The sequence below is a fragment of the Lagenorhynchus albirostris genome, chromosome 7 (genome assembly GCF_949774975.1).
Source record: "Lagenorhynchus albirostris chromosome 7, mLagAlb1.1, whole genome shotgun sequence".
Lineage (NCBI taxonomy): Eukaryota > Metazoa > Chordata > Mammalia > Artiodactyla > Delphinidae > Lagenorhynchus > Lagenorhynchus albirostris.
The window spans coordinates 8,416,767-8,434,219 of NC_083101.1; the positions used below are offsets into that span (position 1 = coordinate 8,416,767).

At 58.2% G+C, this 17,453-nt stretch overlaps 2 protein-coding genes across 6 annotated transcripts in view; one reads left to right on the forward strand and one right to left on the reverse strand.

Moving 5' to 3' along the window:
* The window catches only part of NIBAN2 (niban apoptosis regulator 2), a 53,069-nt gene extending 51,176 nt beyond the window's left edge, over nucleotides 1-1,893 (forward strand). Inside the window, exon 13 of the mRNA XM_060153681.1 lies at nucleotides 4-1,893. Coding sequence (XP_060009664.1) covers nucleotides 4-381 — 378 coding nt within the window. The 3' untranslated portion in view covers nucleotides 382-1,893. The remainder of the gene's footprint in view (nucleotides 1-3) is intronic.
* A 1,548-nt stretch (nucleotides 1,894-3,441) lies between these two features.
* The window catches only part of LRSAM1 (leucine rich repeat and sterile alpha motif containing 1), a 46,610-nt gene continuing 32,598 nt past the window's right edge, over nucleotides 3,442-17,453 (reverse strand). For all 5 annotated transcript variants that reach the window (XM_060154304.1, XM_060154303.1, XM_060154306.1 and 2 more), the window contains 10 exons: nucleotides 16,834-16,933; nucleotides 15,373-15,460; nucleotides 14,301-14,375; nucleotides 12,678-12,758; nucleotides 11,053-11,148; nucleotides 9,036-9,134; nucleotides 8,020-8,151; nucleotides 6,893-6,974; nucleotides 5,243-5,376; nucleotides 3,442-4,162 (listed from right to left, as the gene is read on the reverse strand). In XM_060154304.1, coding sequence (XP_060010287.1) covers nucleotides 4,037-4,162; nucleotides 5,243-5,376; nucleotides 6,893-6,974; nucleotides 8,020-8,151; nucleotides 9,036-9,134; nucleotides 11,053-11,148; nucleotides 12,678-12,758; nucleotides 14,301-14,375; nucleotides 15,373-15,460; nucleotides 16,834-16,933 — 1,013 coding nt within the window. In that variant the 3' untranslated portion in view covers nucleotides 3,442-4,036. The remainder of the gene's footprint in view (nucleotides 4,163-5,242; nucleotides 5,377-6,892; nucleotides 6,975-8,019; nucleotides 8,152-9,035; nucleotides 9,135-11,052; nucleotides 11,149-12,677; nucleotides 12,759-14,300; nucleotides 14,376-15,372; nucleotides 15,461-16,833; nucleotides 16,934-17,453) is intronic.

The window sequence follows — 17,453 nt, forward strand, 5'->3', positions numbered from 1 at the left end:
CAGGTGGTGTCCGTGGTCCAGGACGAGGAGGTGGGGCTGCCCTTCGAGGCTGTCCCTGAGCCCCTACCACCTGCGTCCGCAGACAGCATCACCGAGCTCCGTGGTCTGCTGGCCCGGGATCTGCAGGCTGAGAGCCCCCCGCTGGCCGGCCCCCTGCTCAATGGGGCCCCCGCCCAGGAGAGCCCCCAGCCCGGGGCAGCCCCTGAGGCCGCCTCACCGCCTGCCTCACCCCTCCGGCAGCTCCCGCCTGGAAAGGCCTCGGACCTCGAGCCTCCCAAGCCCAGTGACCAGGAGACCGGGGAGCAGGTGTCCGGCCCTGGCGGCCGCCCCCCAATCCATACCACCACCGAGGACGGTGCAGGGGTGCAGACTGAGTTCTAGGCCAGTCGCCCCCGAGCTTCTGTTGGACATGGCGCACGGGCCACTCCCTGAGGCACTGGAAGGCTCGGCTCTGGGCGGGGAGCGCTGGATCTCTGCCTTCCAGGTGGGGATGGGGCCAGGCTGGTGTGGCACCTCTGGGGCGGAGACGGGCCCACCTGAGTCACTTTATTGGGTTTGGTCACACTTGGTCGGCCTGTTTTCTCTTATGTGGGATGATCTCGGCTTTCCTCCTCCTGCCGGGGGCAGAGCACAGCGGAGGGGGCTGGGAGCACGCGGTGGCCCTGGGTCCCTGAGCCCTGCGTCCCTGCCCCGCCTCTGTGGCCCGTTTCCCTCGTGGGTCTTGCCCTCCTTGGGAAGAGGGCGGTAAGAGTAGCATCTGCTGTGACACAGAGCCCATGGATCCTCTGCTCGCACCAAGGGGCTCGCTGGAACCAGGAAGACGGAGCGCTGAGGCCCGTCTTGGCCCCGCTCCTCCCTCCTCCCGGCTGGGCCCCAGAGGATACTGGCCTTGCTGTCCTGCCCCGGGTGAGGGGATGTGCAAGGAGGGGCCTTCAGGCTGGGGGAGAGCTGCCTCGCGGAGGGGGATGGGACCGTGGGCCTGAGGAGAGAACAAGAAAGGCCTGGAATGGGCTGGTCTGGGGAGAGGAGGGAGAGGGCGTGTCTGAGGGAAGGAGGGCGTGACCTCTGCAGAGGTACTGCTGGGAGGGTGGGCGCGGTGGCAGATGGAGGGCTGCTGGAAGCTGGGCCATTGCCTCCCCCTCCACTTGCTGGGGTCCAGTCTCCGGAGTTCCTCTGTCCCCGTGCTGGGCTCGGGGGGTGGGGGGCGGTGGCATGTTGCTCAGTGGCAGGGCCGGGTGGGTGTGGACTCTGCAGGCCACTTCCAAGGTACGCGTTGTCCCCCCAGGGAGCTGCGGGGCTCGTGAGGGGCAGGAGGATGGGCCGAGGCACCCCAGGGCCAGGGCACCACTGAGCTCTTGCGTCAGGCTGGGGCTCGGCCCCTTGTGCTCTGAGTTTCCGGTCACCCCATCCTGAAAACTCCAGGACTCTTCAAATGTCCTGAGTCACGTGGGGGCCCAGCCATCCCCCTTCCTGGGGTGAGGGTCAAGCCGAGACCATCCCCAGGGGCTGGGGCCTCCTGGCCTTCCCACACCCCCTCCCCTGCTGCTTGGAGGGGAGGGGAGGGGAGGGTGGGCAGGGCAGAAACCGAGTCCTTCAGGGTCGTCAACGCCATCCCAGCCCTGCCTCCTCCATCCCCTCATCTCCTTCCTGGACCGGGCCCTGGGACCCACAGGACGTGAAGCACTGGCTGGTGCTCAGGGACCCCCGCCCCCCCCCAGTCCCCCAAGCCCTAAACTCAACGCCTCACTAACCTCTTTTACCAACACGTTCCGTCTGAAGATGCTCTCCTTTGGTGCCTTCTTTTGTGGTTTTCCAAATCATCCTCAAATCTTGTATTGAAAATATTATGCAAACTGTTTAAGCTTCTACTAATCAATAAATGCTTTATTTAAAGCCAGTGGCCCACGTGTGGTCCCAGCAGGGTGAGACCTTTGCTGGAGACGGACTAGGAGCACCTGTGTACCTCTACTTTCTGGGATGGCCGCTTGACCGAGTGCTTACAGGTGCATGGCCAGAGTTCTATTATCCCATTTTACAGAGGAGAAAACTGAGGCCTGGAGAGAAGGGACACAGCAGGTAGGTGACCCGCCTGCTGGCAGCTCAGACGGCTTCCTCAGCCAGATCCATGCAGGGTGCACCTCTGGCCGTCTCGGGCAATGCTGAGGGCAGGAGGGCAGCTACTTTATGGCCACGTGGCCCTGGGTGCCCACGGCGGGTGGGCCCGAGGCTCACACTAGATCCAAACAGTGATGCCAGTGTGTAAGACTCCTGCTCACACAGCTAGTACTTACTGTGGGCCGTGCACGTTACTTGCAAGACTAGGAGCCTCACGGCAGCTCCAGGCGGCGGGCACCATTGTCACATTTCACCGATGTGTAAACTGAGGTCCAGGAAGGCGGGGAACCTGGGCTGAGGCTATGGGGCCCCCATCACCTTGGGGGACGGTGGCCAGTGGCTGAAGGCTTGTTAAGGGCTGAGGTGAGGAAGCAGGGGCTCAGCTGCAGTCTTGCTGTTGACCTTGGCAAGGCACTGAACTCAACCTCAGGCTCCTCGTCTATAAAAGGGGGGGCCTATTGAGGGTTCAAGGAGACCCGCCAAACACTGTGCTCTGCGAGGTGGCCCTGCCCACCTCAGGCCTCAGTCTCCCCTCTTAGCTTAGCAGAGCCCAGCAGGGTGTGTGGGGAGGGAAACCATCAGAGGTCCCCCGGGTACCTGGAAAGCAGGACTCACACCACATGGGCCTTTCATCCGTCCTGTTTCAGCCCGCAGGACTGTCACAACAAGGCAGGGAGAGTGAGGGCCTGTCCCCTGCATCCCGCCGGCTCTTACGCTGTGCCTGCGATGAGCAGTCAGGGCTCCCTGGTGGCCGCCGGCCTACGTCAGGGCTCCATCGTGTCCCTTGCTGACCAGATGGGGAACTAGGATGTGGAAGGTTGGCCAGAGTCAGTCAGAGTTAGCTGGAGGCAGAGCCCAGGTGCCCCGAGCAGGCCTGCCTGTAGCCCAAAGGAAAAGCTGCCCCTGGCTCAGAGCTGTCTGCCTGCCAGAAGGCGCACGACAAAGGTGCAGCTCTACGGCGAGTACCAGGAGCACGGCTCCTGCAACTGTGCGGTGAACCACCGCGTGGCTGCACGGGTTCAGGGCTCAAGATGCTTCTCGGCTCCAGAGCCAGCGCCACCACGTTCCTGTCGCAGGGCCCGGGACATCCAGCCCCCTGGTCTGGGGTAACGATAACAGAGCACGTAGCACAGCCCACACGGCACCACAAGCTCCGCAGACTTTCTGAGCCCTTCTCTTAGAGCCCTGGTCTCTCCACCTGCAACAAGGGAGGTTTGGATAACTTCACCTTTGGGAACACCGCACCTCCCCGCTTCCCTTCTGACTCAGCTGCGACCCCCTCCCCCTCCCCGGGCTCCATCAGGACCCAGTGATGACTCTGGAGGAGGCGGCTGGAGATGGGTTTATTGACGTTACTGCTTTGGGTCTGCAAAGCTCAGTACCTGCCCTGGAGCTGCGTGGGGTGAGGAGGTGCAGAGCTGGGAGAGGAGGGGCCCAGCGTGCGGGGAGAGCAGAGGGAGGCGAGGGGGGGCCGACGTCGCTGTGGCACCAGGCCCGCCCTGAACACACTCTGGCCAGGCAGTCCGAGGACACGGTGGCCTCCCCACCTCTCCCCTCGGCCAGGGCCCTCCTGCACCCCCACCACCCTGCCCCGTGGGACAGCACTGCCCGGGCTCCCGAGGAGGCTCCTGGGGGGGGGGGGCGTGACTGCCAGAGGCAGCTGAGACACTCAGGCCTGTGCTCAGATGGAGGCATGCTGGTACCCCACCCCCCAGACCCTGTCCTCGTGCGGCGAGGGGTCCTCTCTCCTCCACGGTATTCACGCTGGCTCTGTCCTTGGTCAGGAACACTCCTGTCTCCGCCTGGGCCAGGACAGAGGGGCCCGTACTAGTCCATGGAGAACAGAGCGGGAGCTGGAGCCCTGGGCCCGCAGGTAGCAGAGGTGGGGCTGGAGGTGTCAGGCCCGGGCGGCGGCCGGCGCTCAGCGGCTGTGGTAGATGCGGAGGCGCTGGGCGATGTCCTGGCGGCACAGCGGGCAAGTGCGCAGGGGCTGGCAGCACTGCTGGCAGCAGCAGACGTGGCCGCAGTTGAGGAAGATCATCTGGGCCTGAGGAGAGAGTGCGGGAGTGTCTGGGAACCAGCCCGGCCTGATTCCCCGGGGATGGGGCAAGTGAGGCCCCCGGCCCCCAAAGATCTGACAGCACGGTCGTCACGCTCCACCGCCCGTATGGTCACTGTCTGCCCCTCTCTGTAACAGCCGCACGTTTCACAGCCCCGCCCTATCTCACCAGCCCAGCTGCTGGATGTGCACGTTGTTCCCAATTTTTGGATTTTCTGTGCACTTTGCCCGGCCCCCTCGGTCTCAAAACCACCCCAGCATTATGGATTAAAAGCCATGGAAGTGTGTCTGTTCTTTGCTTTAGCATTTCCTCTTTTTAGTAAGTTATCCTAAGTAAAGAACCAAGGATGTGCTCCAAATTCTGTTCAAGGCTGTTCAGTATAGCACTGTTGGTAATAACAAGAGCTAGGAAGCCACCTCCAGGGCCCAGAGCAGGGGTTTGGTTAAATTTATAACCACCAAGGCCCCCTGTATCACCGCATTCCCTGAGCCCAGCAAAAACCACAGGGTAGGGCTTCCCTGGTGGCGCAGTGGTTGGGAGTCCGCCTGCCGATGCAGGGGATATGGGTTCGTGCCCCGGTCCGGGAGGATCCCACATGCCGCGGAGCGGCTGGGCCCGTGAGCCATGGCCGCTGGGCCTGCGTGTCTGGAGCCTGTGCTCCACGACAGTGAGAGGCCCGCGTACCGCAAAACAAACAAACAAACAAACAAACCATAGGGTAATCAAACTGCTCACGTGGCAAGCTTTCTAAGCAGGATCACACTCGGGGGAGGGGGAGTATTTTACGTGCTACATTGCTGAATTTTTATAATAGGCGTCAATTTTGTTATTTTTAAAAACAGGTTTTAAAGTCTCTTCAGAGAAAATTGTGTTGTTGATATTTAATGACTTAATACATATACGAAGGGAAACTTCCTAAGTGGGAGAAAAAACTCTCGAAGAAAAAGGCCCAGAAAACATAGCATTACTCATGTTTGGGTAATGGGATCATGGGTCATTTTAATTTCCTGTTTTTTTGCCCGGGAGGCTCCGGACGGCAGGCACTGGGCCTGTTGCCCCAGACTTACCTCCCGTTCCAGGCACACAACACATTCCGAGGTCTGGGCCTCCAGCTCCGCGCAGGGGGCCGATGGTCTTACTGCCTCGGGAAGCTCCTCAGGGGCCGTGGGGAGGACCTCGCCCTGGGGTGGTTTCGGCAGCTCTGTGGGGACAGAGAGGCTGAGGCTGGGTCACGCCCACCTGACCCCGATCCCTGGGGCCTCCCCGGCCCCGCCTGCCCCAAGTGGCAGGGAGCCGGAGCGGGATGGGATCCGACCAGGACCCTGCCTTCCTACACACGCTCTTATTTCTCTTTGCTGAGCCTCATTCCCCCACCTGTAAAACGGGACAGCTGGGGCACCGGTTAATTGGGGCCTCTTGCCCCTAACACTCTGAATCCTTCACAGCCACCCTGCAAGTAGGGCTCATCACTGTCAGAGATGAGAAATCAGGAGGCTCAGAGGGGGAAGCCACTTGCCCGAGGCCACAGGGCCATCTGGTGGTAGAGCTGCCCCGCAGCAGCCCTGGCTAGGACCGGACCTCGCTCGCAGATTCTCCACCCAGGGGCCCAGGCGCAGGTGGCCCCGAGGGGCAGGGAGAGGAGTGAGCAGCTCTCAAGGCTGCTCCCCCTGTCTCCTGGCAGAGGCCCCAGCATGTCCCCTGCCTGGGTCCCAACCGCCGCGAAGGAGGACATCAGAATCGGTCTCTCTCATTATCACACCACGTGCACCAGCGACACCCTCAAGTCTCTCTCCATCCCTGATCCCCGTCCCCTCAGTTCATGTTTTTCATTTATTCTACGGGTTAAATTACAAGTAGCACTTTTTATAATGCTAAAAAACCTGAAGTTTTCTTTTTAAAAAGCCTATCGCAACCACTCTAGACCCTCTAGGGGTACATGGTGTCCCCCCCAAACCATCACTGTAAGGGGCACTTCTATATTTAATGTAACACATATTGAGTCCTGGGTCAGAAAGAGAACTGTTGGGGAAACTCCTGAGGCTCTCCTGCCCTCTGGAGCTCAGGAGCCTTCCAGCCCAGCCCCTCCCTGCAGGGCGGCCACAATCAGGAAGAAGCCCTAAGGGTTAGGGTTAGGGTTAACCTGTCTCTGCCTCAGTTTCCTCATCCCTCAGACGCGGGTAACAATGGTGCCCACCTCACGGGGCTGCAGCAAAGGTGACCTGACATGGTGGTCGTCAAATGCCCGATACCCATCCTGCTCGGCACACAGGAGACCTTCCCCTGGGTCAGCCACAGCACCTGCCCTCTCCCGGGCCTCCGGATGAGGGCAGGGCACCTCCTTCACAACCATCACAAACACCTTTCTACGTCCAAACCACAGGCCTGTCCTGGGGCGCAGTGCTGGGCACGGGGTGGGCGCTGGGTCTGGCTGATTTCTCCCTCTACTCCAGGGATCCTGAGTGTGTGGTTCCCGACGTCTAGTAGGGTGGGTTTAGGGAAGCCAGAAGGGTCCCAAAACTGCTATAGGAAAAGTTCTTTTCTTCCATTTTTGGAGCCTGCTTTTCCCATTTATAAATTGTTCCTTTAGGAGGGAAGCTTAAGGACTGGCCAGGGTTAGAAGTGGCCCTTAGGACTCGTCCTGAACTGTAAACAGGGGACGCCCCCAACCGCAGCCCACACGTAAGGGCTCCGCTCAGGAGAGGGCTCCGCATCGGTACCTGGCCGGGCCCTGGTCGCGTCCAGCAGCTCCTGGGCTCTGCGCAGGATCTGGTGCCGCAGGCCGGCTTCCGAGACGCCCACCTGCTTGGACCAAGGAGGGCAGGTCATGGCCTGGGCTGGGCAAGGGACCTACTGTGCAGCACGGTCAGAGCCACTACCTCCTCCCTGGCTTCCAGCACCCTCAGCTGGAAAGGTGGAGGCCCACGAGGGCCCGACAATCCGTACAGCAGAGGGAAACCAACACCAGCAACAGCTACACTTTAGCAAGTGCGAAGCCCGCACAGGGGCTGTGCTGACAGCTTCAGCCCATGACCTCCCATCACCCCCGTGACGACCAGGAGTCAGGACCCTCTGTCACAGTTTGCACGGTCAGGTGGTTCACACCGAGGCTGAGCTGCTGAGAAGGGGCCGTGCCAGAATCACACAGTCCCTCAGCCTCCGGAGAGGGTGCTCCCGAGCGTGGGGGACAGTCGTGTCGCCCTTCTGAGCCCCGGTGCCTGCGTCTGCCGAGGGCCGGGCAGTACAGCAGAGCGGTCAACAGCATGGACCCCGGCACCAGTCCTGGCTCTGCTGTGCGACCTCGGGCCAAATGCTACCTTGCTGTGTCTCAGCCTCCTTATCCGAAAGGTGATGACAGTGTCAGCACGTGCCCGCCCAGGTTGTTGGGAAGATTCAATGAATCCACATATAACACATGCTTAGAACAGCGCCTGCCGCCGTCAGGTATTTGCCGGCATCGGTACTTGTCTCTCTTGAAGGGTAAATGAATTAGTGCAGCGTGTACCAGGCTCGGGCAGCGCTGCTGCTGTGATAACTAAATCCATGGGGTGGGGAGGGCGCTGGTCCAGATGAGCTCCAAGGTCCTGGCTGTCCAGCCCTACGCGGTGAAGATCCAATCTGAACGGGTGGGGGGGGACACGGGGGGCACCAATCTGGGGTCAGCAGCACCCATAAGCCCTGGCTTTTGTAGCCACATGACGGGGGGCAGATGGGGCACACGTTCTGGCTCTGACAGCTGATGACACGGGCCTCACCAAGAACTGCGTGAAGAGCAAGCGGCCTGGCTGGGTCGGGCCAGCGCCCTGCCCGCCGCCCTCGACCCCCCCGAGGCGCAGCTGCTGCCCACCTTGGCCAGGTCCCCAGGGCCCATCCGGCTCAGCATGTCCAGTGAGATGCGGTGGTGGGCGAAGATGGGAAGGTAGTGCTCGGCCGACAGCTCCACCAGGAGGGCCACCAGCTGGCGCTCCAGGCCTTCTTCCTACAGGACAGACGCAAGGGAGAAGCCAAGCGCACCACGGATGGGGGAAAAAACCAAGAAGCCATTACTTACTCACAACAGCAAACGAAGAGTTCAAATACATACAACATAATATGTAAAACGTATTCTTGGAACTTTTCCTACAAAAATGGATATGTAAGGGCATAGAGATAGACGCACGAGGAAGTTAGTTCACTGCCACTCTGTAAACTTGACAACGTAAGCAACTTAAGTACCCATCAAGAGGGGACTGTTTAAACAAGTGAGGGCTCATGCAGTCGTCTGGGAACAACGAGGAGATCTACGCACACGGGCCTGGACAACAGCCTGTCACTACTGTTGGGGGGAAAAAGGAAGTTGCCAGAATTGCCTTATAGAAGGACTCCTGTTTGTTTTTTTGGTCGTGCCACGTAGCTTGTGGGATCTTAGCTCCCCGACCAGGGATCGAACCTGTGTCTGCTGCAGTGGAAGCGCAGAGTCTTAACCACTGGACCGCCAGGGAGTTCCCAAGAAAGACTCCATTTTTATTAAAAAAAAAAAAAAAGGGTGTGTGTGTGTGCATGTGTGTGAGGGGGAAAGGGAGGGGAGGGGGAGAGGGGGAGGGGGAGAGGGGGTGGGGGAGGTGGGGGAGACTGGGGACCACGTCTGTCCCATCCGCAGCCCCTGCGCTGGTGAGCGCACAGTGGGCTGTGGGTCTCTGCTCCGCCCAGAAGTGACTGAAAAGTCACCAGAACCAATGCTCCTCCCTCTCGTTTCTGTCCCTGCCCGGGGGACCTGGTGCACTTAGTCACCAGAAATATGAATGGAATTAAACTGGACAGGTCAGGAAGCCGGGCACCGCTGAGGCCAGAGGCTCCTGCAGGGTGGGCGCCAGCAATCCTCACCTGCAGCTTCAAGGACAACGGTTTCTGGTTCAAGAGCCGCTGATACTGAATCAGCCAGTAATTCTCCTGCTTAGTTTCACTTTTGGCTTCTAACTCCGTCTGCCAAGAAGGAAGCAGACACTGTTAGTTACAAGTCAGTGAATAGAAACAATGACAGTGACACCTGTGAACTCTGCTCCTCTGAGCACGTGGATGACTTGGTATTTTACAAAGACCGTGCCTACCCACTGTTGCCTCACCCTTTAAACTGCTGAGCCCGGAAAGGCAGGAAGCATCACTACCCCCACTTTACTGCTGAGAACGATCTCAGACACAGCATACCTGGTGGGGGGACCGGAACCTGGGCTGCTGACACCTGGTGCCCGCCCCCCTTCCCCAGCCATCATGACTTGGAGGGGGACACCTTCTCATCTGCTTATGGGAAGAGCAAAGTACTAGGCAGCCGTCTCCTTCCCCCAAGAAGGCTTAGTGTGTCCTCTGGGTGCCAGGCAGGGAGAGAAATAAGATGCTAAGGACACCTTCGGCTTCTGGAGTGGGCTTCACCTGACGAAGCCGGAGAGTTAGAAACATGCCATTCAAGCCGATTCCTCCATCACTCACACATTCCTGAGCGTTGTTCTGGGCGCTGAGGACACAGCAGTGAACACACGATACTAACAGCAGCAGCAGCAGCGTCAGGGCACTTCATGCCAGACCGTGCTGTGCACTGGGAGATGCCCTTGTACTTAATTCTCACGATTCTGTGAAGTAGTTTCTACTTCACAGGTGAATAAACGGAGTGATTAGTCCAGAGTGAATACCAGCCAGCCCAAGGTCAAAGAGCTGCCCGTGTCGTGGCCAGGATTCAGACCCAGGTCTGTCTTGCTCGGAGCCTGTGCTCTCAACCACCAAGCCACCCACCCAGGACTGCAGCCGCGCTGGGGGTCGATGTGATGTGGGCGGCAGGATTACACTGCAGGCACCTCCCCAGCTCCCCCTAGTGGTCCCTCCTGTACCTTGCCGAGCTGGCTCCCCTTTTCCGGCCTGGCCCTCTCTGGGCTGTGGGCACACCTCCCTTTGGGAGCCCATGACCCTGATGGTCATGTCCTGATGAGGTGCAGAGTCCCCAAGGCCCCTTGAGGGCGGGAGCACACGGCCACGGCCACGGCATGGCTGCCCCTTACACAGCACTCAGGGAGCGGGTCACACATTAATGCAATTTGGAGGTGATGGCCGTGAGGCACCGTGAGGAACAGGCAGCTTCTGACTGGCACAAACACACCATCTGGGCTCGTGCAGGGCTCGGGAAGAAACTGGTCTCGCTCCTTTCCATCCCCGGCACAGGGCCTGGCCCACGGTGGAGCTCAGAGGACGTCTGGGGTGGTAACAAGGCCACAGGAAAGACTGGGTCCTGACCACTCAGGTGCACTTGGGCTCTGGAGGAAGTGACCCTGACCTGCCCCCCTAAAGGGGGCTCTGCCACCCTGATGGTTGCCAGAGTCAAACCCATCTGGGTCGAGGGGGCAGCTGGGCAACTCCTGTCGAAGGCTTACTAAATGGTCTGCCCTGGACACACCAAGTACTCTCCTGGGCATCTGTCCTGAGCAAATAAATACCCGTGGCTGTTCTCAGATACTTAGCTGCCGAGACAGCCTTGCTTATTAAGAGTAAAAAACGGGAAGTATGCTCGACAATAGGCCAAACAAGGGCCCATCTCAATGCAGCCACGGAAGGAACGCAGAGGACACGAAAGACAGGAAAGAGCAGGTGCGAACGAGCTGGTTGGAAACGGGGGTGCAGTTCCGTGTTACAGGCACGTACACGCACCACGATAAACATGCATCCCGATGTTTGGAAAACATACCTCAAAATATTAGCAACAGACAACTCTCAGGAGTGAGATTCTTTTCCTTTGTACTTTCCATTTTTTCTTTGATGAACAACTATTACTAGACTAATGAAAGTGTTCCTAAGAACGGCAAGAGCATTTAGGGGAAGCAAACCCATGAGCGACTCTGGACGCGGAAGCCAGACGCACCAGGATCTCCCGGAGCTCCTCCTCTCGCTGTGTCTTCTCTTTGAGCAGCTGCTGGAGCAGGGAGCTCAGGACCCAGCGCTGCTCCGAGATCATCTCCTGCAACACAAGACCACGCCCAGCGCTGGGAAACTCGCAGTACCCCGGCCCAAGAAGTCCCCGCAGCGCGGCAGCAGGATCCCCCTCACTCAGTTCTCAGCTGGCAGCCAGGGGCCACAGTGGGTCCGACTCCATTCAAGGCTCTGTCCCTGATCTCAGGCTGAGAGTTGGGGAACAGAGCAGAGGGGCCTCTCTGCCCCAGCATCCCCTCCCCACCTTCTCACCAGCCTGTACCTCCCTTCCCCAAGGGGTAAGGCCAGGCACGGGATCTAGTGACCGAACACAGTGCAGTGGTAAGAAACATCAAACAAAGGGAATGACGAGCAGCAGGTACCTGACTCCAGTCTCACTGACTACGGAGCACGTGGGCAGAAGCAAACAGCGGGAGGGAGGGTGGGTGAGGGACCCACGCCAGCCAGGAAGGCTCTACGCAGACGGAGTGATGTGCAAACCCGAGAAAGCCCCATTTGGGTCTGCGTTCCACTCTTCTCCTCCTCTTGGAAACCCCATGGAGACCCCGAAAACAGGAGCCCCACAGCTCTAATGGGCAGGATGCATGGGCACCCACCAAGCACGGTGGTTGCATCTTCTTTCAGAGCTCCGCCAACCCCGCAAGGCTGAGGCCTTTCCATTTGCTAGTCCACTCCTCTCTGATGGCCCTGAGACACAGGCTGGGCCTGGAAGACCATTTCCCTTTTATGCGGGGGAGACATGGAGTCCCAGGGAGGGGAAGTAACCTGCCTAAAGTCATACGGTGACAGACCCGTGGGACTCCAGACCTCAGCGTTCTTCTCCTGCATTGAGAAGCCCATGGGACAAATGAAGACTGCTCCACTGAGGACAGACACAGGGATGGTGACAGACAGAAGGCTCTGCTCAAAAGCCTGGTACGGGGCACATGTCCTCACACATCATTGATCCAACCCTTCTGCGTACAGCTGGGGAGACTACGGTACAGAGAAGGGAAAGGGCTGCCCCTCCCCGCCTCCCCAGCCAGGTCACACGGCAAGACTGTGCGAGGACAACCCGGGTCCCAGATTTGCAGCCCAGAACGCTGTCTGCTAGTCTCTGCAGCCTCCACATCTGTGTGAGCAGGACACCCAGGCTGGAGTTCACAGAGCCACAGCTGGACCCTCTCCTCAGACATCCTCGGAACACCAAGACAGCTCCTTCCCCAGAGGATGTCAGCCGTGAGAACCAGCGCCCCAGAAGCATGACTGAGAGAGACAGGGAGCTCAGGAGCAACCCAGCCCCAAAACAAAGAAAACGCGGAGATGGAGATGCGCCTGGGAGAGCCTTGGCAATGAAAGCCTCCTTCCTCTGACCCTCCTGCCTGGCGACGGGCTGACCCCCAGCCCTCACCTTCGCCTGCGCTGCGCTCGGCCCCCAGACCGGGCTCCCACGAGCCTCCTGGGGCCAGGGCCTCCTCCAGCATCACTGTCTTGTCTGCTGGAGAGCAGCTGAGAGGCGGTGGGTGCATTAGTTGGGGGTGGGGTGGGGGACAGGGCAGGCTAGGGAGCCCTACATACCTGTAGTGCCTCTGTGTCCAGGGATTTCCTCTTTAACTCCAGCTGTGTCAGCTGCAATAACTCAGTTTCTATTAACTTAATCTAAACAGAAGACGAGACAGGGGTTTTTTAATTCACATTAACCACGGTTTAATCCTGTGCCGCTGCTCTTGGATGGCCAAGTGGATCTAAGAATCCTTTCTGGGGGCGCTCTGCAACGAAGGGGACCTGTGTACCTTGGGAACCTCATCAGCGGGGGTTTAAAAAGAATTCGTTATTTCATGGCCCTGAACGCTCTGCGGCGTGGACCCTCTTGTCCTGGACAGTACTGCTGATCAAAAGCCGGGCACAGGGCCAGCCCAGAATGGGTGCTGGTCAAGGTATGTGGAATGAAGGGGCTTTCCTTCAAGGTGGGGACCAGAGTGAAGAACAGACATGGAATTCTCAATGAGCCTCCTCCCAGTCCAATTCTCTTGCTTCCTCTAAACAGCTGTCACAGAGGAGTGCAGAGGGCAATGGAAGGGACTGAATAACAAGAACAATAATAGTAGTAGCTGATATTTATTGAGATTCCACATGCTAGGACTGTGCTGTGCAATTTATTTGCATCATTTCATCAATACCTATTAGGAGGTATTATTGCCTCCATTTTACAGACAAGGAAACCGAGGCTCAGAGAGGTTAAGTAACTTGCCCAAGGACACACAGCGGGTGAGTGAGTGTGCCCTTTCCTTGGGATGTCCCTGCCTGTCTGAAGGGGAAGAGCTGGCCTGGTGGGTCAAAACCACCCATAATGAGAATGTCTGGGAGTCACCACATACCTTCAGGGTGTGACTGGGGGCTTTTAGCCCTCGGGGTCAGACCCCATGGCCAGTGACTTCTCTACCCTGTGCCTATGACCTTTGTCCCTATGTTCTTATGACCCCACCAACCCCTGGTCAGAGGAATGAGATTCATGTCTGGCAATGTGGGATTGAAATTAAAGGGGGAAATAAAAAGGTAAGTTGGTTTTGGCAAAAAGAAAAAGAAAAAAACAACCATGCAAAATGTGAAATTCAAAGTGTGCTGAATACGAGGTGACATGCGTCCCGTAGCCTGAAAGCTCGCTCTGTCTGCCGCCACCCAGGCCACGCGCTCAGGGAGCCCAGCGAGCCAGACACAGCCCTGCTGGAAGCGGGTGGCCAAGAGGCCCAGCGTGGCGTTCGCCCAAGGCTGCCCGCAGGTCAGCAGCAGAGCCCGGACAAGAGCACAGCCCCTCCCCTCCAGGCCCAGGCCACTCCTCAGCCGACACCAGGCCCTGCCTGCTCGCTCAGGTGGGGGTCAGCCTGTCCCAGCTCCTCCATCTGGGCCGACGGGGACCCTGGGGTCTGAGCCGGCCGAGGAGCCCTGCCTGTGGCCGCCAAGCGGTCGAGGCCTCCTGTCCCTCAGCCCTGGGCATCAGGAGGCGCAGCAGGCACAGGTCTCACCTGCTGGCATGCACAGTGCTGCCCAGGCACCTCCTGACGCCCTGAGTAGGTTCCACGAGGCTCAGTGAGGGGAGGGAGGTGCCGGGGAGACCTCTTGTCGGACTGGCCTGGAGCCCCCTCCTCACGCCTCTGAAAGCCCACAGCGTGGGTCTGGGGGGAGGCCGCAGCCTGCGCTCACCTGCTTCCGGATCTGCCGATGCATCAGGTCCTTCTTCACCTGGAGAGCCTCGAAGGCCGCCTTCTGCATGGCGCTCTGCAACAGAGAGCACGGCCACTCAGGGGGCCCGCAGGGAAAACAAAATCTGCGTCAGACACCTTAATGTGTGCCTTTTCTGTTTCTTAGAGAGACAACTTTTCAGGTTACTTGTTTAATTTTTTAAAATAATACTTATTAAGCGCTTACTACATGCTGGACACCGTGCTCAGGGCTCTTCCCGCGCTGCACATGGAAGAGGCGACGACGAGAGGACCTTCACTGCCCCATTTCACAGATGAGGAAAGTGAGGTTCGGAGAAGTGAACCGGCTGGCACTAGCATGCAAGTCTGTCCAGCTCTCAGCCTCACCTTAACCACGAGGCCTGACATGCCCTCTAAGAAACAGAGCACTTTCCTCAGACAATCTCACAAATACTAAGTCAAAGCGTTTTGGAAGACGAGAGAGATAGGAGTTGGGGAGAAAGGAGAGAGGAAACGATGAGTCAGGGAGTGGCAGGACAACATCACAGAGGAAGAAAGGAGGGAGGGGATGCGAGGGTCGGGAAATGAGACTCCAATAGGGCCTGTGGGGAAAGCTGGGACTGAACAATTTGGACACAGGAGGGAGGAAATCACAGGGGTCCTTCCTGGTCCCGTCCACTCAGGAGCACCTGCTATGCGCCCGCTAAGCCGGCGGGAGAGCAGATGGAGGTGCGGCGGGATTGGAAGGGAGGAGTCTGGGGGCTCACTCCACGGGGTGGGTGCCACCGCCTTCTGCCCATCATGTCCTCATGATGGAGCCCACGCAGCACGGGGAGCGGCTGCCTGGGGAGGGCGCTTCTCTAGACTTCAGGGAGCGGAAACGACCACCCAGAGAGGCCTCTCCCTGCCCCTCATCCTCACGGTCAGTGCGCTTCTCAGCTCCCTAAGCATCTTGGTTCTTACACACTGTCCAGGAGTCCAGGACAGCGCCTCCACGTGGAGTTCCGCCGCTCTGCTCCGGGCTCCCCGCGTCCCTCCTGCCCCCCTCCTGAGCCCCTGCCCCCAGGGCTCACCTCCTGCAGGATCTGGCTAATGGCTTTGTTCTGATCCATCTGTTGCCAGGACAGGATCTGCTGGAACCGCTCATCCATTTCAGCCATGCTGCCAGAAACACAGCAAATTCATGAACATTTCCTGAGCACCTGCTATGTGCCAGGCACCTTGGAGGAGACGGAGATAAACCATTTATTCATTCAACAATACTCATGGAGCGCCTGCTGGGGGCCACATCCTGGGCTTGGGGGGGGCGGGGTGGACATGGAGCTTTGTCTGAATCCCATGGCCCTGGATGGAGGGTGACGGAGTCTCTGTCTCCAGAGAGCTGGGGAGATGATCTCCCGGGCCCCATCATCCACCCCTCCGCTGGAATCCTTCCTACGATGCCCCCCCTGAAGTGGCTGCCTGGCCTCTGCCCACCCACCTCCACCAACTCCGGGAGCTCATGACCTCCCAGGTGAGCCACTCAGGCTGAGAGAAAGCTGTCCTTCCCGGGCACTAACGTCTCACCCTCCACCCCAGTGTCTCTCACCCTGGCCGTGGACCTGCTCTCGTCGCCCTAGAGCAAGTCTAGTGACTTTGGCACAAAAATCCAAACTCTGCAAACCTAATATGTCCATACTTTGGTACAATCTTGGTTTTAAGGTTGTCTGTTTCATAATAGTAGCTGTTATTTATTGGACCCTTATGTGGCAGACAGTGTGATCATTAATGCCCATTAAATCCTCCAGCAACTCTAGGAGTAGGTACTGTGATTTATCCCTTTTTTCTGATAAGAAAATGGAGGCTCAGGGAGGGAAGATAACTTGCCTAAGACTTCACAGTTAGTTATAGAAGTGGGATGTGAATCCACGACTGTCTGGCCCTAGTGCCCACGCTCCTAAAAACAAGGTCCCACCAGCAGGAAGGAGGGAGAGCCCTGCATCCGCAGGGACACGGGGAGGCTGGCGTGCTCCAGGTGCCCGGGGGCGGGGAGGAGGCGGCACGTGCACTGGAGCCGCCCAGGTGGGAGGAGAAACACGGGCAGCCAGGGCTGTCGGTCTGTCCCTGTCGGGGGCTGCTAAGCATCGAAGGAGCTTTTCTCAACTGGCTCTGCCGGGCACTGCAGGTCCTTCAACAAAGCCACGGTGCTGGGGTGAACTTGGAAGGCCAGACCCAAAATGGCTGTCAGCATGAAGGCAGCCCCATCCCCATCCCCCCTCCAGTGCACCCCACCCATGACCCCCGGAGATTTATAAGTACACCATAGTCAAGAGCACAGCCTGGGTCAAACCCGAGCTCTGTCATCGGCTTGTTGTGCTTCCTTAGGGTCCAACTAGAAAAATCACTTAGACCAGCGGTAACTTGCTCCTGACATCATGGCCCAGGGTGGGGTGGCCCGAGGCAGGAGATTCCAGTGCCAGCTCTCACCCTACGGTCCTGGGCCCTGAGCCAGCTCCCCAAAGTCCCTCACTCGGGAAGCCTCTTCCTTAACTTACCTGGAACAGGCCTGCTGGACCAGGTTCTGCCTCTGAGACTCGTAGGCCATCTGGATGAGCCGGCTGTTACAGCTCTCGGTCAGCATCTGCTGCATGGCCGCTGCAGAAACATGGGGGTGGGGTGGGGACAGGGCTGAGCAGCCACTCCTGGGGGGCCTCATGGGCGTTACCTGGGCATCCACCTGACAGTCACCTCACAAAAAAGTCTCTCTTTTTTAAAATACAGAAGTAACTTCAGCTTGGAAGTCTGATTAGTTGTAAAACACTGAACAACATACACATAATCTTCTATAGTCTCGTCACCCAGAAGTATTATTACATTTTGATATATGTTCTTCTAGTTAATTTTTAATGCATGTTGATGGATTTTTTAAAAGTTAACTGAAAGAATTAAAAGCAGGGACTTGAACAGATATTTGTGTACCCACGTTCGTAGCAACATTATCCACAATAGGCAAAAAAAGGTGGAAACAACCCAAGTGCCTATTGATGGACAAATGGGTAAACAGAATGTGGTCTTATCCATGCAATGGAATATTAATCAGTCTTAAAAAGGAAGGAAATTCTGACATAAACTACAACGTGGATGAACCCTGAAGACATTACGCTACGTGAAAGAA